This window comes from Telopea speciosissima, chromosome 2 (assembly GCF_018873765.1).
Source record: "Telopea speciosissima isolate NSW1024214 ecotype Mountain lineage chromosome 2, Tspe_v1, whole genome shotgun sequence".
Lineage (NCBI taxonomy): Eukaryota > Viridiplantae > Streptophyta > Magnoliopsida > Proteales > Proteaceae > Telopea > Telopea speciosissima.
This window is the reverse complement of record NC_057917.1, coordinates 60,722,443-60,745,273: the sequence shown is the minus strand read 5'-3', so window position 1 is coordinate 60,745,273 and position 22,831 is coordinate 60,722,443. Positions and strand designations below refer to the sequence as shown.

At 41.5% G+C, this 22,831-nt stretch overlaps 1 protein-coding gene and 1 pseudogene across 1 annotated transcript; both read right to left on the bottom strand.

Annotated features, from left to right (window-relative positions):
* Window positions 1-3,499: 3,499 nt before the first annotated feature.
* On the bottom strand, window positions 3,500-10,113 carry LOC122652388 (annotated as a pseudogene).
* A 3,556-nt stretch (window positions 10,114-13,669) lies between these two features.
* LOC122649773 (uncharacterized protein At2g39795, mitochondrial-like) lies at window positions 13,670-14,912 on the bottom strand. Its single transcript, XM_043843012.1, has 3 exons — window positions 14,634-14,912; window positions 14,203-14,531; window positions 13,670-14,109 (listed from the first exon to the last, which is right to left on the bottom strand). The coding sequence occupies exons 1-3, from the start codon at window positions 14,868-14,870 to the stop codon at window positions 13,950-13,952; spliced, it is 726 nt and encodes a 241-aa protein (XP_043698947.1). The 5' UTR covers window positions 14,871-14,912; the 3' UTR covers window positions 13,670-13,949.
* Window positions 14,913-22,831: the final 7,919 nt, after the last annotated feature.

Genomic DNA, 22,831 nt, shown 5'->3' with positions numbered 1-22,831 from the left:
CTGCCCACTAAAGCTATTGTCCTTGCATTCATTAGAAGTTTGCCTATCATCTGTATCAGAATTTGGACTGTCACTTATAGTTCTGTTCAAAGCAGGTGGGTAGAAAACACCCCCAGGCCAACTAGTTTGGTATAGTCTAACTCGGTCAACACCCTGTATAGGTGAGTGAGTGAGTGAGTGAGTGAGAGAGAGAAAGAGAGAGCGATGAAATATATTTGTTCAATAAGTCCCAGAACTATGAAGTTTTACACCTGAAGTTGACATAGAAGTGTGGACCCTCCAATAAACCACTAAGTTGTATATAAACAGAGGATGCTGGTCATCACATCTTCAAACATAAAACTCTAAACCTTAAGACATTCTTTTTCTTATTAATTTAAGGGAAAAAGAAGCCCATGACACCAGTATGCAGATTCCTGCACACGCCCTCTCACAACCACCCGTGAATCCCACTCTCTCTCTCTGCTCATTAAACGCCCCCTATTGAACAATTCGATCTCCTACCCTCTTATTGGTGGGAAACTGCACTCTAGCGTCATAGCAATCCCTCTTTATTTATTTATTTCTCAAAGAATAAAATTTCATTAGAACTAGAAACATAATACATTGAACCCTAAGAGGTCAGCCCCAGAGAAAAGGAGACAGAAAAAAAGAGAAAATGCAACCAAAACGTATCTAAATGTCCATTTGTTGTACCTCTTGCAAGAAGATGGGCACCAAATTAGCTGATCTATTCACATGCATGAAGCTGAAACCTGAAATTTTGGCTTCAACATGATGATGTCCTAGATGATTATCAAAACTTGCACGATTCTCCTCACTTTTGATAACTTTGGTTAGTTGAAGAGTCTCCAAAACAATAGTCAACCTTATTTTCAAACATGATCCCAATGGCACCATTTCTAATGAGCATCTCTAATGGAAGTCTGGAACAGCTTCTTGTTCATGGAGAACCCAAGTAGTCCCAATACAGTTCACCCAAATCCATGTCGCCATGCTTCTCTTTAATTGCACCATCTGTATTGCCTTTCCCGAATCCCAAGGCAAGGGGGTATCTAGATATGGAATTTACAGATCGATCACTTGAATGCAATCACATTGGAGAGTTCCATGAATTACATTCGGAGAACTCTTAGAAGACTGCATTATCTCCCCATGGATCAATAACTTTTCTATTTGAAAGACTTTCCAAACATACTAACAGAGGTAAGAATGAATTATCCAAGATTTCATTACCATCCACAATTCAGCAGTATATGAAAGAAACAATTTGAGAAGTGTGTTCCACTAAAGTCATCTGGACTTGACACAAGAGTAGACATGAATCAGGAAGCTGTAGCATGTGGACAAAGGAAAAGGACATGCATTATAGATTCATTATCCTCACCGAATAGCTTGTGTTCTTCCAACTCATCATCTTCTTTTGATGAAGTGCTCTATTCAAGTCCAAAGCATCCCTGTAACCTTCCCAAATGATATGACAACTTTTGATTGACATTAAGATTCCAAATTCTTTTCCTAGGCCCATGGCCACCTGAGAATGACCCCAAGCTTTTAATTGACCAATTTATTACAACCCAGCTTTTGGTACATGATGAGGAGATCTTATACCGAAGTCCCTAGATCGATATGCATGTCATACGAACCAGTCTTCTGTTTTCCCCACACTACCAAGATTTTTTTTTTTTTTTATATATATATTTTTTGTACTTCCATCCACATCAGAGACCTCCCAGAAACACAATCTTCAAAGGTCTGGCACTTTGAAAGAGGGAAATCAGGCAATCAAATGGAGCAGATTTAAAAAAAAGATCATGTCCATTAATCTAACTCCACAACCATGACAGATTAGAACCTAGAGCAAAAATTACTAGGGAGTTGCCTTCCCAAAGGGTCTTAAATAAGATATCCAATATTTCTGAAACTCAATCCTCCACTTTTCTTAATACATACCTTGCTCCAGTTCATTCTGAAAAAACTGCCATAGTGCCATCTAGTCAATCAATGCATCATTCAAAAACCTGATATTAACTCAATAAGAAAGCTTAGAATATAAGGATGCTTCTCCAAAAGAAACCGATAGCAGTTCCATTTAAAAGACCACTTAATTCTCTATCAAGTGTAATAGATACCAGCTAACCTCAAGATTTTCAACATCTATCACTTTAACTGGTTATCTAAATCTCTTCAACAACATAATAGCATGTACCATATGGTGTGGCAAAACAGTTCCTAACCCTCATCCAATTTCCAATGGGATGCACTGTCCAACCACCAAATAATAAATATTTTGCTAACCCCTAGAGTGTTTTTTTGACACATTGAGAAAAATTAGGGGTAACATTCACCAGAAAATACAGTTTTCTTAAGCTTTTATTCTCTTTTTTTTTTTTCATGTAAAATGATAACCTTTTGTATTGATTTTACTCACAAGCTTTCATTTTATGTGGCTTTTCTATGGATCAAAGCATTAGATATGTTTAGATGCAGAACAAACTTGATTATCGCCAAGTTGTTAGGCACATGCAACTTTGTATGAATAAGGGAGCTTGTGATGCAGCAGCAAACCAGGACCATCAGTTGGGTCAGATTGGAAAAGCATGGACCAATAGGTTTAATTTTGAGTGCCAATGGGATATATGGGCCATGGGATTTGTATTATTGGATTTTCTACTGTAATAGGTCAATTCTATAAGCCCAAATATGAGGGATTGAGGACTATATGAAATTAGGTGTTTATTTTCTTAAAGTTTCCAGAGATTTTCTATTTTTAAGAGTTCTAGTTGTAATAGAACTTTTTCTTAGCCCACACATGGGAGAGTTTGTTTTTTCTGTTTTTCCTCAGATTTATAAATAAAGAGAAGGCGCTACACAACTACCCCACAATTCTGAGATTCAAACATAGCTTTTGCTTATTGGTTCTGTGAGATACAGAGCTCCTTTGTTGTGAGATGCAATGAAGCCCTTGGTGCAATGCCAAGGTAACTTGGTGAGATGCTGGTTGAGTTCTAGATGGAGGCCCAGTTCATATCCTTCTTCTTCTACCTGCTATTTTCTTTTTCTCCAAGTTTCGTTTCAGATCTGGTTTTACTGCTGATATACCTTACAGTTCAGCTCATCAGTCCGATTCTTCTTGACAGTTTACTGCTAAGTTCTGAATGCTGTTACAGCATTGCTTGCCTTCATGCTTTCTATTTTCATGGTAGTTTCTTTTTGCTGGCTTACTTGCTAATTCTGTCCAAGCTAGTTACTAAAGCCTCCGTTTGATAACCAACCCGCTCCCATTCCGCTCATTCCAGATGGAATTGATTTTTCCACATTCCATGATTTTTGGGAGTACGATTGGCTTTTGGTAACAGAGTTCTGGTATCAATTTGCATTTGGTATGCACCTGACAGAATCAATTATGTTTCTACACCAAAAATTACAAAAGTAACATTGTACAAATTTAAATACCATTCTCCAATTTTACACCTTCCCAATATTTACCAAATTGCCATTAATCATTGCCATCATCCTCACTATCCATCAGCTTAGATGCAGAGGAATCATGCTGCAATGGAGGGCTGCCACCTCCAGTAACAGACTACTGATAAAGATCTCCCCCAACAATAGTGAAAATCCAGCAAAGCAAGCCAAACGGATTAGCATGCTTATCCCAAATCAAGATGTTGATCACAACCATTAGAAACTTCTTAACCACGCCTGTTACTGTAAATGTTGTGGCTGAGATTGCCTTTCTCACAGTAAATCCTAAGAAACTGATGAGCAAGCCAACAAATACATGACAATGGAACTGCCAAAAACGCCCTGGTTCAATCCAACTGCCAGAATTTGATCCCACAGCAGAGAACACATAAATGTACTCTCCAGTCAAAACCCAAAACAGAGTTTCCATCATCAAAGACAACAGATTGTTGTAAAATACAAGAGTTCAACCCAAGATTTGTGATCATGTGTTTGATGTAAACCATCTCAGTAGTAACTGTAATCAAATACACAAATGCTTGGGAGTAAGCAGTGAGTGTGAAAGCCAAATCTGGGGCCACATACCCAACAGCTCCACCCAATATGATCAACAGAAACAGAAAGGTGAGCTTTGAAGGACATGGTTCTTTCCTAAATGTGGTGTCTGCTACAGCCACCAAAGGGGCGTAAGGGATCTGAGAACTATAAACGTATCCACATAGGTGTGGTGGAGTAGATTCATGTTGGTGAAGACTGCAAGATAGAAAACAATCGCCGTGGGCAGAATTTTCTTTGCAGTGTCCAATATGAAGGGGTCATGGTACAGAAACCATATTTTCCCAAGCACCCAAACCCCAAGAGCTGAAGTCAAGTACTGCAAAGCAGTTAGTGTAGACACTAAATTGTCACCCCGAGAATTGTATCAATAGTGATGGCAGAAATCTCCTGGAATCTCATCGGAAATCTCTCACAGAAAATGTTCAGGGTTACCTTGGAAAATGACCAGAATGCCCCAGTGGTGAATATATAACCTTCAAATATTCCCAGATTGGTCTCAAACTTTGCATACCAGCGTGTTTTATTATCACAGACCATGTCCTAAAAATGATACGAAAACGGTTTGATTTAGCTATTGCTTTATGAGAATTACCATCTATCAACTCCTATACCTGGGGAACCAATTTTGAACTTGTTCTTGACCAAATCTCTATCCAATTCTTACATGTAGGATAGTACATGTCAAAACCTTTCCAATGGTATTGGACTCGTGAAAATCGGACATGCGGATTAAAAGATATTGTCGTCCGAAGTTACGGAAAAAAAGATTTCATTTCAGGCATTCTGGGATTGCCACCTCATTTCCACTTTAACTGGCCACCTCACCCTACCTTATTTTAAAGCCCATCGAATTTCCTCTCTTCACCCAATTTCTTCTCCCACTTTTCCCCTTAATTACCAAATGTCAACCCTTTAACTTTTCTGCTTAATTACCAAAATTTCACCTCTTCAACTTTTCCCCTTAATTGCCAAAATGCCACCCCTTCTACTTTTTCCCCTATTCACAAAATTGCCATCCTAATAACTATCCCCTTTTACCCTTATTTACAAAACTGCTATCTTAATATATATATATACCCCTATTTACAAAATTGCCACCCATTATACATAACTCTACTTTACCTTCTATTTACAAAACGGTCATCCTAATATACACCCCTACTTTACCCCTTATTTACAAAACTGTCATTGCCTTTCATTTTTTTTTTTTTGGGTGAATCATTTCATTGCCTTTCCTTAATACCCCTCTTTTCTTCATCCTTACCCTAAGAAACCAAATTCCCAAAAGGCCCTTTCTTTCTTCACCCTTAAGTAAAACCTCTCCAACCAATCCCCACCAAACCTCCCCAACCTATCACAACCCTCCCCACCACTCCTTTCTTTTCTTCACTCTTAAGTCCTAATGGCCATATTATTTCCCCTCCAATCATAGTCCTCCACATCATAGTTCTAAATCTCACCGAGATCTCAGCGAGATTTTGAATATTTCGAGAATCCTGAGGTCCTCGAGCTGAGATTATAATGTCAGACTACATCAGGATAGGTCTAATCCTAGGCAAGATCAAAAAGAAAATCTCCAAAGAACAAGAAAGAGAGCAATGGAAACAAAAATCATATGAGGGAACCAAGAGAACAATGGAAACTTAAATGAGGGAACAATTTCCTTCGTTGAAGTAACAAATAAAAAAACCACAAATTTGTAACTTGTTGAAGCAGCAATAATCTTGATGTAATAATCTTCTAGAAATCAATGTGACAATCAGTTGAAAGAAATCCCAGCAGCTTGTAGCACTCTTGAACTCGATTTGAACAACATTTGAGGGTTTAGATTCAAAAACCGATGAAGGGGATGGGAAAGGGAAGGGGCATCTCACCCAACCTATCTCAGGATTTTAACAAAGGCTAAAGCCAATATTTCATTAATCAAATTTGCGTTCAATGCTGGCTTCCCATACAAACTTATATTGAAGACTCAAAAATAGACTTAGATACTAAAAATGAAAGGCCTAACCCTATCCTTAACTAATAAGGTAACCTAAATTGACTAAGAAAGTTATATAATAAAGAAAATAAACTCAAAATACGACTCTAACTAAACTAAGGAAGTAAATCCCGTTTTCCTATTTTCTACCCATATTTTAGGCCCATTAAATTGGCCAATTACAAAATAAACCCATGGGATCAAAAGCCCAACACATATATAACCCAACCCAAAGCTTATTTCCACTAAAATAAGCCCAAGTGACTTATTTACATCAGATTACATACGAAACAAATAATATACATTGTTTCGAAAATTTTGATGCAAAATACCGTCTCGCTGAAATATCGTATACTGATACATTCCACTATATAAAAGAGCACCAACTTGAGCCACACTTCGAAATTTCAAAGTGTCTCAAGACTCTCGACAGAGAGGGTTTTTGGTGTAGAGAAGGGGGGAAACCCTTATTTCTTGACTTTTTAGCCACATCATCACTCAATACAACTGGGATGCAGTACTGGGGATTGCCACATCACTACGAAGAGATCGATTGCTGTCTATTGTGGAAGATTTGGCTACATTCAACTATTTCAGGAAAAGTTACTATTCACAAAAACTATTTTTTGGAAGAAAAAAACATGATAAATACTTATTGTATGGAGGACTACTCTAGTTTCTTCTCGAACATCATGAAGTGGCATTCATATGTCATGCAAACAAAGGACAATGCATGTCTCCATCGGACCATGAGTGGACTTGTTCCAGCACGTTTCATATTAGTAGGCAGTCACTTGTTGGGAGTTGGGACTAGGGAGACTTAGGATGTGGAAGACTAGGGTGTCTATGACTTGTGTATTATTGTTCACTGTACTTAAGAAAATGGTGTCTATGACTTATGTATTATCGTTCACTGTAGTTTGTAAAATTAGTGGCTTACCCAACTGGTTGGTCCTTTGACTATGCATGTAAGAGATCCCAAGTTCAAGCCCCACTAACAACATTTGATATAAAAAAAAAAAAAGGTTCATTGTAGTTTGTAGTAGAAACTTTAAGTCTTTAACTATTTCTTAAATAATTATTCAATATTATGTGTCTTCATCCATTATTGCATAATTTGCTTGTTGTACTTGCCAATTATGTCTCTTATCATTCAAACAATGTGTAGAATAGGCAATATTACATTCGACGTTTACTGCCAACCAAGGGTGCAAATCCAAAACACCAAATTGGGTGCTTTTTTTTTCAATTTGAAGATTTAACTTTATTAAGCCTAAACAAGCTTCCCTTAAAGTTTCGGAGCCAACTATGGCCATTTGCTCACCGAAACATCATTCTAAACGAAAAAAAATGCACAAACTTGCCGAGATCTCGAGATCTCGGTTGTCTCGACCAGGTCGAGACGAGTTTTTGAACCTTGCTCCACATCACCCCTCTTAACCACATAACTACCCCACCAATCCCCATTCTCCACATCATTCTCTTCACCCACTCTCTTGCCTATAAATAGAACTCCACCCCTGTGTCATTTTAACTTTGAGTCCCACCTCCTCCTAATGCTGGACTTTCGTCTCTTCCTCCTTAGAAAAGTGAGGTAAGGAAGAGAAGAAGTAGAAGAGAAAAAAGGTACACAGACCCTACCCGAATTCCCTCACCTTTCTCTCTTCTTGCCCACACACACACTCCTCATAGCCCACACCCGAATCACTTTCCTTCTCCTTTCCCGCTTCTCTTTGGCAGAATTCACACACTCACAGATCCCTCACAGCCCACACCTGAATCACTTCCCTTCCCCTTTCCCTTTTAGCAACACGTACTCACACCCACAGTCTCTTACTCCATCCACCCAAATCCTTATCCCTCACCCTCCCATTTTCTGTCCCAACACACTCACACACATCCTCTCACTCCATCCACCCGAATCCCTCTCCCTCACCTTTTTCTTTTCTGTTTTAATAACACACACACACCTCAGAACACCCCCACCCAAATCCCACATCTCTCCCTCTCTTTCCCCATGCATCACAAACACACACACTTGCTGCCCATATACCCCCACACACCTTTTTCTTTTCTGTTTTAACAACACACACACACACACACCCCTACACCTTGCTGCCCACATACACTCCACAGCCCTCTCCCTCACTTTATTACACACATATGCCTTCACTCTTACCCTTGCTGCCCATATACCCCCCACATACATACACACACCCTTGCTGCCCACATACACTCCACAGCCCTCCCCCTAATTTTATTACACACACACACACACACCCCATATTTGAACCCTTTTGTAATTCTCTCTCTATCCCCTTAGAAAAGTGAGAGAAGGGAAAACGAAAGAGAGCTCTCTTCCAAACTGATGGAAGCAAAAACTCTCCTTCAATCATTATCCAACCCACCAGTCAAACCCCTTCACAGCCAAGAGAGAGAATGCCTGGGAAGATCTAAGAAGAATTTTGTGAGCTTCTTCTTTAGATTTCTCCTTCCCAAGTGAAACCCCTGTAGAAACTCCCCCAAGAAACCGAGTATCTGAGATTCCAGGAAACTCCAGATTTGTGCTTGGAGGCACCAGTGCAGTTAAAATACTGCCAAATTGGGCCCCACACCTCTGAGTTGAAATACTTTTCCGGGCAAGCCGGAAGATAAAGCGAAAGCACTCTCTTTATTTCTTTTTCTTTTTCGTTTTTGTTTCCTTAATAAAAAGATATTATATATGTTGCATCATCTCTATATTGTAATTCTAGCTGGTCTAGAAAGGTGAGACAGTGACTACTGCTTTAGCATATATTGCATTCTCTCTCTCTCTCTCTCCCCCCCTCTCCCCCCCCCCAAAAGCACTTTCTTTTCATCGGGTATCCTAGCATTGGTTAAATCGTAGGTTTTGATGACTACTGTATTAGCATGCATTGCATTCTCCCTCCCTCCAGCATTTTCATTTCATCGTATTGGCCAGAGTTGTAGGTCGATGACTACTGTATTTAGCATGCATTGCACTTCTAGTCTTTCCAGGTCTTTACTGTTTTATTTACCATTCTGGTCAATCCAGAATTTCAATCATTTACATCTTTATTTACCATTCTGGTCATTACCAGAATTTCAGTCATTTACTGCTCTCTTTACAGATTTTATAGTCTGGTCGTTTCAGACATATTATATATACTATATTCTGGTCACTTCCGAACATATACATTATTATATATGTATATTACTATTCTAGATATATATTATATATTATCATTTCTTGGCCCCTACGCCATTGTATTGCCTGTTTTCTACAAAACCCCACTGTTATATATTAGTACCGAGTGGTACATTGAAGTGTAACTCGATAGGGGATTTCTCCTCTATCGAGATTTGAGTCTATTAGGGCTTTGGAGTCGTAGTTTACTTAAGTCAGTCTTTAGATTAGTTTCTAATTTAGTCCTAAAGTTGTATTTAGACTTTATCTCAGATTCCCATTACAAATAGGAGTCTTGAGTTATGTAATCTGTTGGATATAAATAAGACATTGGGGGTAGGGGGACTGCTGAGTATTGATTCTTCTTCTCTAGACAGTCCCCCTTTCCACCATTCTCTTCTCTTCTCTTCTGATTTTGGTTGGTAATTTGAGGTTTTGTTACACCCACCATTGTCAAATTTATTCCAGATTTCTTTACAGATTTCAGTATTGTATGTACATCTTGTAGGAACATATATGGTCTAGGAAGAGCAGTTTTAGTCGGGTGGACTGGGTGCATAATACCTTCTTATGTCCATAACTTGACACCTACCCAGCCTTTGAGCAAGACAAAAAGCCTTATCCATTGGAGCTCATTTTTCTCCCCTCGAAAGAGGTGACCTTTACGGATCCTAGAACCTTATCTAGGTAGCGACTCCCAAAGAATTCCGGCCACCCTCTCTCTTCCGGACGCCAGTCGTCAATTGGGAGGCGATCCTCGCAGGTATTTTCCCTCGTACCTACAGTTAGTAGACCATGGAAGTTGAATTTGGTAATGGCATACTTGTTAATGACTGCAAGTAAGCTCGAAAAGAGTGTATCCGACAAGACTGTTTATTGTGTAGTATTGCTTTGAAACATCAAATCTAGAAGAATTCATCATTCCAACAGAAGCCAAACAGATTCATTATGACAAAAAAAAAACCCAGAAATCTTCCCCAATCGCAGTAACTAATTCCAAAACGAAATCTGGGAATTGGTTTTGGAGATCAAAAGAGCTCAATCTGCTATGTTTGGGGGGAAATGATGGAGACAAAAATCCACAAACAGAGAGAAGAAACCCAAACCACTGACACAGGTAATGATATGAAGCTAAACTAGAATTTAGGAGCAGCAGCAACAAATCAGAGCCCAAAGTTTAGGTTGCTCTGGAGACCAGCGTCGGTCGCCCCTGCTCTGGAGCTTAGCTCCACTAGGAGAGAGGGGTTGTGCGAGGAGGGAAAGGGATGGGCTTTCAGTCAGGGAAATTAGGGATGGGTTTCGAGCTGCGCGAGAATGAAGAAATGAGGGAGGAAGAGGAAATAATGCAAAATCGGCCTCGAGCCAGGGAGAAACCAGTGAGAGATTGATTGCAGGCAGGATTAACACAATAAGGAATAATTAAATAACTAAAACTCTTTTTTTTGTTGCTGTTTTTCTATTATATATAAATGGAGAACATAAAGGATAAAGAAAAAAGAATAAAGGGGTATAGAAGGGGGGATAGGATCAGCTCTCTCAGCCAGGCTCTCACCAGCCCATCATCCTCTCTCCTAGGGCCTCTCACCCACGGTCTTTCACCGTTGCCACGTCTCACAGCTTCAACCATAACTCTTTTATCTTCAATCTCTGTCCTCTTCTGCTCAGCCACTTACATGCATTTATAATAAAGCAACCCAATCCTAATCTAAGTAAGAAATTAAAGTCTCCTAAAAATAGAAACTACCCATTACATAAATAAATCTAATAAAAAAAGAAACAAACTTAAAGCTACTAAACCCCCCCCCACGCAAGGAATAGATAGAATCCTACATTATAGGAAACTAACACATCGCAAAGCAGCTGGGCCCCACCAAAAAATCTCTCACGAAATATGGCTCCTTGGTAGCATCCTTCTCTAACGCAAGCTGGCATGGGTCCCACAAGATCTGGGGAATATTCCATCATTATTCTCTTCGTATTGGCCATGGGGCCCACCAAAATCTGGAGAGTATTTTATATCCTTTTGCAGAATTTGATACTGAAGATATCTATTCATGCGAGGTGGCCATGGAGGCCTCACAATCTTGATCATTATCTCCTCCAGTGCTGATTGATAGAATTTGGCTCTCTGGAGGATCCAGCCAGCTAAATCAGGGGTGTTTGGGTCATTTCACAAGCGGGCCCCTCCCTATGAAATGACCAAACCCCCCCTGTTTTGTCTGAGCCGGGTCCCGCCACGGCTGGAGGAAAGCCAGGTCCTGATTGATAGCTCTCCTAGGCTCCCACGAAATCTGTTAATTCCCCTATAGATCAGCAAATTAATAACTAATAAATATGAAAAATCTCCCATAATATTTGCCGGATCGATGGGGGGAATACAGCTGTTCGATGTCCACCAATTCTGGAAAAATATCCTCCACATAGCAGGCTGGCTGATAGCTAGAATTCCTTCCCCACCCCCCCCCCCCCCAAAAAAAAAAAAAAAACTTGTTGACTGGGTCAGAAGTTGAACCAAACTAGGCTGGTTTGATGGATTTAATTAAACCCAGAATATGGGCTAAAAAACCATAACCCAGAATTGGAGCTCCATCCCAAGTCGTGTCTGCATCAGGAAAGTAACAGGGTTAGAGGTTTTTTTTTTTTATGGGGGGGGGGGGGGGAAGGTGGTGGTTAAGAGTTTTTGGTCGGGCAACTATCGGGAACAGCTGGCAACTGCTCCAATTTGGGTTGTTTTTGGAGGACATTTGGGGCCAGTCTGTTCTCTGGGAGCATGAAATCAGACTAGATTTGGCAAACTAAATTCCACCCATGTTTTATACCCACGGAATAGGAATCAATGGAATCAAGAATCAAGAGTGTTATCAAACGGGGCCCAAATATCTATTCAATGTTTCTATTTTGGTTTTCACTTTCTATTTCATGCTTAGTTGCTATTTTCTGTAATTACTAAATCTGAGTTTCTGTTTTCAGCAACTTGCTATTTAGGTAACCTCTTAATATTTCCAGATTTGACCGTTGGATTGACATATAATTTTTCTAAACCATTCTTCATATCTTCTAGGCCATTCGACCAGAACTTGGGCCAGATCTGATCCACCTCAATCAGGTTACTGGAATTCTCTCTAAAGTTGACTAGTGTCTTGACCTGTGGTTCTAGATCTTGTGTTGATTTCCTAAGCCCAGCCTCTGGGTGATTAATTGGCCATTAGCTTGCTGACTAGCTATCAGTGAAGAGCCGCTAACCTTAGTTGTACGCAAATAGAAAGGCCTCTCAGATCGATCTAACAAGCTATTTTTAACAAAATTAAATGTAAAACATTAATACAACAATCTAAATGATATGCATATGGTAATTAAGTTGAGAATGTACAGGTAGTTACTAGTATTTCATATGAAGTTATATATTTAAGTAATCACATAGCCCAGTGGGCATTAATAACACTGCATGCATTGCATTTTAAATTAATAGTCAGAATCCCATATGTTCACAATTTTCAAGGGCTTGCTTCCATCATTTCACCTTTTTTATCACCACATGAACAGGTGTACTCTTGTCTTCTAATATTCCTTCCCTAAACTTAGAATATCCTCCAAAAATGTTCATCATCTCAAGTCGTATACTTGCATCTGATCCGTAAGTGACCTAATTCCTCTTCCATATCAGAAGACATCTAGTACTCATTATGCATTATACAGCCTATTGTTGATCAAGTGGTTTATGGTTAAACTCTTGTCTAAGAAAGTCGTTAGCACAAAGCAAATAACCCTCAGAGAAACTCAGAAACCCATGAACACTAAATAATCTTAGATGAGTATAGGCTTGACCAGAATGTATTACATTGAGAAAAAACAATATGGTAAAATAGCCAGCTGAACCAGATTTCATAGGCTCAGGTCCTGCTCATCTCTTATCTGCATGTTCTCTATGCAGCATCTCTGATACTGAAATGCAATTAAAACTCCAGAGGAATGTAGCCACCCATAATCAATGACATGTGGGCACGCCATACATTTGTGGGAAGTCAAACAATAGCTAGCGTTTAAAGGCTACAACTGCATCAGTCAATGCAGAATTTGCCAAAGCATTTTGCAGAACCCTCCTGGAAGCAGATAGATTGCACTAGTATTCTAAGCTTAAGAACATACCATCTTGTCTAGCCTAATCATTATCAGTCAGCACCTAATGATGTAGATCTGAGTTTTCTGTATTAATATATATAAAGTAAAGAAGTGGATCTGACTAGAGAGAAGAAACAAGCACTGGTAGAAGAATCTAGCTTCTAGCCCAGTGTAAATAACATATCTATGTTAAACTATTTACATTAGGACCCATATACGCAGAAAGATATTCCAGTTTCCTTGAAATAATAGTATAAAATTCAAACTAAATAGACTCTGGAGAACTCTGAATAGCTGAAAAGAATGGTTGTTTGTTGATAAAAGGAAAAATGGTATTCTTAGGCAGCACAAAGAGATGCTTAAAACCAGATTGGAGTCTTGTTGTCATTTAATAGTTAATTCATTCTATATATATCATCCAAAGTGTGCATTTGCCTACATGCATAGACCCAAAATTATCTGATACATAGAGTAAGATTTGCACACAAAGCATAACAGTTAACTTCCTTCAAAGGATAATAATTTCAAAAATGGAAGGGCAAGGGAGCAAAAAGAGGATAGAAGAGGTGCATTGATAAACAAATCTCACTGTTTCTCAATAACAGATTTGACATTCCCAGCCATCATCAAGTCTCACTATTTCTCAATATAAGATTTGACGTTTCCCAGCCATCGCATAAACTCAGTTTTATCTTTGTTAACCATATACTCGTGCAAGAAAACAGCAAGCTCATCATTTACCCCCCTCTCCTCAAGGAATTCCTGATATGCATTCTGTAGCTCATCGTCCAAATCCCTGATAAATAATCAAACACATAAACTGGTCAGACACACTACAAACTCATGAGTCATAACCAGAAAAACAGTAGACCATCAACTAATTTCATACTTAAAATCAGGTCCAGCATAAGGCCTTGCCGGCATTCCACCTCGCCTAAGCATGAAAATTTTCTGAATCTCCATGGAATCCGGCCATGCCGAGCACACGAACTCCAAAACATCACAACCCTCTCCCTTCGAGACATCAACAATCAAACTGATATGGAGCTGTGCATCCTCTCCCTGACCATCCTCAGTAGCTTTAGGAACAGATACACTTCCGTCAAACATCGTAACCTCAATTTTAATATCTTCTTTGTCACCATACTTCCCTCTCAGTCTAATCCATTGCTCCCCGGGCCGATCTTCCACCGTAAACGAATTAAATTCCGTTACAGGCTTTAGAGGAGCAAGAAGGAAATTTAGAGAATATATATTAAAAGAAAAAACAAAAAAGATGAAGGAAGGAAGCAACCATATTGAGAACAAAAGCTAAGCTACCTGTTTGGGAGGGGCGTATTCAGATTCGTATTGGATTTCGGTGCGGAGAATTCTCAGTATATTTCCTTCGAAGGCCGATTTGCGCATCTCTGTTATGTAGTTTCGAGCTTGTACGACAGAGTTGCCCAAGGGTTGTTGCTCCATTTGCAGATGAGATCTTCGAAACAGTGAAATCAAGGTTTTGGGTGAAGAAGAAAATCGAAATGCTCTACCCGCCAGTTGGATCAAACGGACCATTTTGCGTACTCTATTGGACTTCTGAGAGAGATTGTAAACCAAGAGAGGGAAGCCGCGCTTCACAGTAGGTTTAAGTGGGGTTTTAGTCGTTGAGAGGTATTCTCTAACATTCTCTAACGTACGCTGGCATGCGTTGAGTAACCAAACCCAATGGATTGGTGTTATGCTAGGACAAAAGTTATTTACTTGAGGGAGAATGTTCTCTATGCCGTAGCGCAGCCTGCGCCTAGGCATATGGGCAGCCTGTACAGGGAGGCAGGTGGTCAATGCATCCATCCCCATGTGGCCATGTGACTGGGCGTAGGCTGCGCTGCGGCATAGAGAACAACGTCTCTTTACTTAATTAGAAGACTCATGAAAAGATTTAGAGATTACCAAAGGATATCCATATGATCTTTTATTGACCTATAAAAAGCTAATGAGAATGTCCTTAAAGAGCTAATCTGGTAAGTACTAAAGAAGAGAAGTGTTTCACATAAATATGTGGATATAATTAGAGATATGTATAATGGTTTGGTGACTAGTGTAAGAACTATGGGGAGGGGGGTTAAGGTAATGAATTCTCCGTTACAATTGGGTTACATCAAGGCTTAGTTTTAAGTTCCTCATTTGTTTGTGTTTATCATAGATGATTTAATCTAAGATATTTAAGATGAGGTTCCTTCGTGTATGCTTTTTGTTGATGATATTGTTTTCGTAGATGAGACAAAAAACATAGACTAATGCAAAGTTTGATTTAAGGAGATCAACCTTGGAATCAAAAGATTTTAAGATTAGTAGACGAAGTATATGATGCATAACTTTAGATACACTTAGATGATTGGGTGGTGAAAATTAATAAGAGAAAGATTCTGCAAAGTGGTTATTTTAGGTATCTAGGTTCAATCATAAATAAAGAAGGTGATATAAAGAATAGTGTTTCACAAAGAATTAAAATAGGGTGAATCAATTGAAGTGGAGAGGTATGTTTGGAATGTTGTGTGATTGACTCATTCTTTCTTAAAAAAGAATTTTTTTTAGGATGGTCATATGACTGGTTATAATGTATGATTCAGAATGTTGGACAATTAAGAAACAACGAATGTTGGCAAATTAAGAAACATCATATAGATAAAATCAAGGTAGTAAAGACAAGAATGTTGAGATGGATGAGTGACAAAACTATGAAGGATATAGTAAGGAATGATAATATTAGAGTTGATTTGAGAGTAGCTCCAATACATAATAAGCTATGAGAAAATCGTTTGAAGTGGCATGGCTATGTTCAACAAAGGCCTTTGGATGCTTTAGTATAGATGAGTGATTTGACTCAGATTGAAAGAACTAAAGGAGTAAAGGGTATACTTAAAATGACCGTAGGAGAAGTGGTGAGCAAAGACAAGCACAGCTTAGGCTTTGTTTCAAGTATGACTTCAAATAGAGTTAATTGAAGAACAAGGATCCATGTAGCAGACCCCATTTACTTGGGATAAGACTGAATTGCTATTGTTTTAGAGCAAATATTATCAATGTAGAAAACTCACACGACAATAATACATGCCAGCTAGACCTACTATGATTGATGAGATTCAAATTTTATATATTTGATCCCATACATTAGATCACTAACTTTGGATATCATTGAATTACTAATAGGGAAATTTACGAAACACCCCTTGAAAATGGGTCGAAACACCGATCACCCCTTGAAATTTGAAAATACTCAGATCACCCCCTGAAATAGAGCCCAATACTCAGATTCAACCCTACTGTTAGTTAAGTAATGAAGTTAGTTAGTTAAATTTTTTGAAAACCCTAAACTACCCTTTGGTTAATGTGAAGTTACTTTTTACCCTTGGATCTAAAAACCCCAATTTTTTTTTAAGTTTATAAGGATGAGGGGAATCAGAGGGGAATATTCCCTCTTCTTCCCCAAATCGACAGTAAGACAAATGAAACCCTTAGGGTTCTGCCTCAAGGAAATGCTGTGAATGGCGGCCAAAACACCGTGACGACGGCCCAATAATTCCGGCGAAGGGTGGTGATAGGCCGGCGACCAATCGTATGGCCTAAGACACCGTGAATCTCCAACGATCCTTGCACCTCACGAAGATTCTTGAACTCCAACGAAGCTGGACCCAATCATCTCATACCGCGAACACCTAAAGGAATACAAAATGCACAAACTGAAATCCCTGTTTCTCCCACCACAAAACCCCAAGACAAATCAGGAAGTTCTCTTTAGGAGGTCGATTCCACTAACCGAGAACCCTAAACAGAAAGAGAGATTTCGGGGGAGGGATTTCAAAAGAGAAAAATCAGGGAGAGTGAGAAAAATCAAGGGGAACGATTTCAAAAGGGAAAAATCAAGGGGAGGGATTTCAAAAGAGAAAAATCAGGGAGAGAGTGAGAAAACGATTTTTTTTCCTTTAGTATTCTACCGAGAATTTTGGTGGTGAGTTTAATATTCTAAAAAGCTGGAGATTCAAATGTCTGACAAATCTTTTCACGCATTTTGAGCTTTTCCCAAGCTTTTTCTTTTAGTAGATAATATCTACCTGAACAGAGATTGAAACTATACTAGGAGTTCTGAGATCCTATTCAATCTTTTATTTTCAAAAATATCATTTTCTTCAGATTTATTCGTTCTTTTTTTCATTTCATTCGGTAATTAGAAAACCTTTCGTTTATATCTTCAAAGCTTGAATCACAAGTGGAAATCTTCAAAGTTGATTCTTTCCATATCAGATCTCCACCATATCATTATTTTTCTGTGATTCGTATTCTGTTATCAGCATCTAATAGCTCTGTTTTAAGATTACTGTGAAATGGTCTGAGCTCTGTTTCACTTCCCTTGATGGCTTGATCAATGCCTTAGATGCAACGATTAGAACCTTTCCCCCATTCATAGTCTCGTAAGACGTTCGGTGCCATTTTTGTCAAAAAACAGAGCAATCCTGCAATACAGGCTAGTTCAACAATGGGCATTTGAGTTGTGCCGGATTGGTACAAGGTCGTGTGACCTCTCTCTCTCTCTTTTTGTTTTTTTTTCCTTCTCTCCGGCGAACTTACAGGTGTGAGGAAGAGGATGAAATTAGGTTGACGATGAAAGAAAGGGTAGTATTGTAAATTTATTTCTAATGATTTAGTACAAGGGTAAAATAGTCTTTTTACATCAATAACTAACAGCAGACTAACTCTGTTAGTGTTCAATGGGTGATCTGAGTATTTTTAAATTTCAAGGGGTCATCTGAATTTCGACCCATTTTCAGGGGGTGTTTCATAAATTTCCCTTATTAATATTATGAGATGTCTAGATAAACAAAAACCAAGCAAAGAGGACCCAAGGTTCAATCCAAATATTGGTATATCTCCCATTCCCTATCTTAATACTTGCTAAGTGTTTAAGATGTGGAATAATGTTATTCCAAGTCCAAGTAGGGTTGTAAACGGATCGGATTCGGCTCAGATAGTACTATATTCACATCCGCATCCGATTAGCTATCGGACGGATTCGGATAGTGCTAAACGGATACGGACACGAATACGGATCAGATATTTTATCCGTTTACATGTAAATATAGTTTTTCGGATAGCTATAGCCTATCCGTATCCGCATCCGCATCCGCATCCGTTTAGCTTTCGGACGGATTCGGATAGTGCTAAACAGATACGAACAAGGATACGATAATGGATTTTGGCTATTCACTTACACCCCTAAGTCCAAGTCTCCCCTTTTGGAGGAAACATGCAAAAGTGAAGAATTAGGAAAGTAGAGCCTTAATAACTTTAATTCACAAACTGATCTTTAGTAAGAAGTCTCCACCCAAGCTTAATAAGTAAGACCTTATTATGAGTGTAAGAGTCCCTAAGCCCTAGGTCCCCAAAATGATTAGAAGAACAAACTGTCTTCCAAGCAATAAGATGGAATTGCTATTATTTCCAACTCCTCCATTCCAAAAAATTTAGACTAATGGAGCCTAATCTATGACAAAACTTTAGAGGAAAGGCAAAGCATGACATGAGATAAGTAGCCCATTGTTGCGGGTGAAAACCTCCGATGCCCGGTTCGCCCACGGATGAGCTTGCAAAAACCAAGCGATGAGCACCAGAGAGCCGGTGTGGCTCCAGCCAAGGACTCTCCGACGCTCAAGTCAGGTCTCCAATGCAACAGCGTAACTGCGTAGTGAAAGCAAGATGAGGAATGGTGCTCCATACCTGGGTATTTATAGAGTGAGGATGAGATGAGGCGGTTGGGAGAGTCCTAGTATGGTAGGAGTCCTTCTTTTGGAAGACTCTCTCGCGTAAAGCGGAGTCGAGAGCCATTTTCGGGGTCGGGCTCTTATTAAGGTAAGAGTCCATGTAAAGTGTGATTTCGTATTGCGCTGGGATCGTGGCTCGATCCTTATCTCATGATTCTCAGGATGTACTGACGTGGCCCCGTGATCCCCGATGGGGCGCTATGGTAACCTCTGTGGAGGAGGGCTCAGCCTAAGAAGTCGGCCTGGCCAGTTGACCCTGACAGTTACCTCGGCCTGGGAGGTCGGCCCGAGAGGTTGGTCTTGGCAGTCAGCTCGGCCAGGGGTTTATGGCTGACCTGTGTGAGCTCGGCCTCAGCCATCGGCTAGCTTGCGCGAGTCTGGCTCTATCAGGTGACTTATCGGAGATGGGGTCGGCCTGGTTTCCTTCTTGGCTCAATTCAGTTCTTGGACTGAGGTCAGGTCGGCCATGTAGCAGCCTCTGATAGGTGGGGTGTTTTTATGCCTCATCACAGGCCCCCCACTCATCAGGGGTCGGCTCGACACTGATTAGTGAAGTTTCCAGGTCTGCTTGTCTGGAAGATTTTTGCGATCGAGCCGAGCTTATTTTTTATCTTGGATTTGACGTTGCACGGTTTGACGATTGGGCGTCAGTGCCACATCAGCAGAGTCATTATGGCAGGCTTGGGAATTCGAAACGTCCTTTGATCTGGGCCGTTGAATTATGTTGAGCTCCGCTCGGCTGTTGGATCAATTCAACCCAAAAGTTATAAATAGGCGACTCCTAACTATTCATTCTTCACTGCTCTAAGTTATTGACTTCTCGGTCAGCTCGGATTCTTCAGCTCTATAGCGCTCGGTGCTTATTGGTTCGTGATCAACTCGGCCATTGCTTCATCCGCACTCAGCTCACCCTTAGCTCTTCTTCAACCAGTACGTCTTCTCCGTCCAGTATGTTAGCTGGTAGTAGTCTCATGGGTGAGCTATTTGTCGGGGCTGCAGAGGGCGCGAGTCCGAGCTGAGAGCTCCCCGCTCGTTCTCCCACCATAGACTTATTGGGCTCTACTTCGGATGAGCCCAATGTAGTGGAGCCTCGTCAGGCCGAGGTGGCCGAGCCTTCGTTGCTCCTGGAGTTCTACCACGTGGCCCAGCCAATTGCCACGGACCGAGCCGAGAACTCTGGGTCATCCTCATCCGATTAGGAGTCAAGTGAGGGAGATTCTTCTAAAGTGGGGGCTGGTTCGGTCAGCTCGTCCGCTGATACCCCTGAGCTCGAAGAAGGGAGTGTCGGCACCGTTCTGAGCACGATCACAGATGTTGACCTCGACTATCTGAGGACGATCTATGCCATCCCCGAGGACATTCAGCTCTGAGCTCCTAACCCAGGGGAGATGGCCTACTACATCAGGCCTGACGAGGTGGCTTTGTACGAGCTGCCCTTCAAGTATGTGTTCAGGCTCCCCGTCCTCGGCCTGGTGGACCAGATCTTGGACCATTTCCATCTGTCCCCGGGTCAGCTGGTGCCAAACTCTTGGCTGGCCGTGTACGGCTTCTATGCCTTATTTTGTGAGATGGGCCGAGGCGCAAGCGTGGCGCTCTTCTCTTGGCTCTTCTTCTTGAAGAAGTCTCCAGAAAAGGGGTGGTATTATTTCAGCCGCCGATCTGGGAAGAGTGTGTCCCTGGGCGGCCACAAGTTTTTGGTCGGCACGCCGAGCTTCAATAAGCATTGGAAGCCCCGCTTTTTCTTTGCTTCGATCCCAAACAGCCCTCTCCAAGCCGAGTGGAAGGAGATCCATTTAAATTATGTCAACAGGGTACTACCCTTGACCGAGAATGAGCTGACCTCGCTTGACTTGATCCTCCAGCGTCCGCCCCTCGATGTCGTCCAGCTTCAGGACGAGGGGTTTCTTCAGGGGTGGCATATGACCCCTGGTAGGAGCCCGAGCCGAGCCCGTCTCTGTTGCCCGAGCTAACCCCTTTACTTAGTCTTCTTTTCTTTTTTGATTTATTTTTGATGTTTGGTTTCTCTTGCAGTGGTCGACCACATTCCCCCTATGGATACAGCTCGGGTAAGGGCCGAGACCCTTGAGGATCGAAGGAAGAAAAATGCTAAGAAGAAGTCCCGGGCCGAGTCCTCCAAGGCCCCCAAGGGCAAAGCCGTGTTGCCAAGCCCTCCAGACGCTGTGGTCGGCCTTGAGGCTGAGAAGAGTACGGGCCTAGCGGGGTCTCCGAGGAAAGGGAAGGGCCGCAAAGGCGAGAGGAGCCCGCCTACAGATACCAAGCATCAGAAGTTCTTGGTCAATCTGACCAGTGGTGGCCTTTCGCCCGTGGCTTTACCCCCCAACATCTCTCGATATGTCTTGGGGAGGGCCTCGGCCAACAACGTTCCTATGAGGCCGACCTGGCGCCTCTTCCCAGGGGACTCGGCATTGAAGTCGGCCGCACATGCCAAGGAATGGCTAGATGCAGGTCGGCTACCGGCTGACAGGGAGAAGCTTGAGGCGCTGTCTGACCCTGAGCTCCTCTCCACCCTGTTTTAGGATTTCAATATGGTGAGTTTCCTGGTCGGCTCTTGTGATTAGGTCCGACCTGTGTAGTCTGTCTTGACTTTTGTTCTCATGCTTTTTTGTAGGGCTTCGCCAAGGCAGTGGAGACCATGCTTCATTTTGAGCGGCTCTTGACCGAGAACCACTCCTTGGGCGTCCAGTGCAAGAAAGCCTACCAGGATGCCCAGGATGTCGTTCAGAGGCGTCGGGAGACCCAAGAGAAGCTTACTGTCACTGAGGCCGAAGTGGAGAGCTCTCAGGCCGAGGTGATCAAGCAGAAAGAGAAGGTCCGGGCACTGCAGACTCAGCTCGCCGAGGTGAGGGAGAAGGCCAAGGAGGTCCTGGCCATGGTGCAAGATGAGGCGATCAGCGACTATCTCCAATCGAAGGAGTACGTTGATGTGTGCTATGAGATCAGGAAGCCTCCCTACGCTGAAGGTTTTGAGGCAGGTCGGGCTGATCTCTTGGCCGAGATCAAGGTGGTCTATCCCGATCTCGATCTCTCACGCTTTGATGATGACACGACTACCTTTGCCGGGGAGTTGGGAGATGAGGAGGGAGCCGAGGTCACCCAGGTTCTGCCCCTTGAGGAACCTACGCAGACCGACCTCTTCGCCCTAAAGCCTGAACCCCAAGACCCCCTTGCTGAGCCTATCGCCATGGATGCCGCCGAGGTTGCCTCCAAGTCCATCGCCAAGGAGATTGAGATGTAAAATTTTGTTTTTTTTTTTTTGGGCCGAACTGTCCTCATTGTCACCATGCCGAGCAGTCAGCCTGTACTGAATAAAAAAATCTATTTTTGCCAGAATTTGTTCAAGTGTTTTAGCTCGGCATTCTTAGCCTTCTTTTCCTTGTGTATGTTGTTCCATTTGAGGTTGTGGCCGAACTGACGACTTGTTCCGCTAGCCGAGCTTAGGGACTTGTCTATTTTTTACCCATGCTTCACGTGGTCGACGGTTTAGCCATGCCATACCCGAGGTCAAGGTGATCTTCGCTTTGGTTAGTTAATTCGCCATTCCCATCGGTCCACGGCTATCATATAAGCGGACGCGTGGCCGAGCATAATGCTTTAGCTTAGTTTCAAACTTTGTTAGGCTCGGCCAAGGGGGGGTTTGCTCTTGAGAGGTCGGCCAGGTCTATGAGGACCGATCTTACGACTTGGTTGTTGACCTATGAG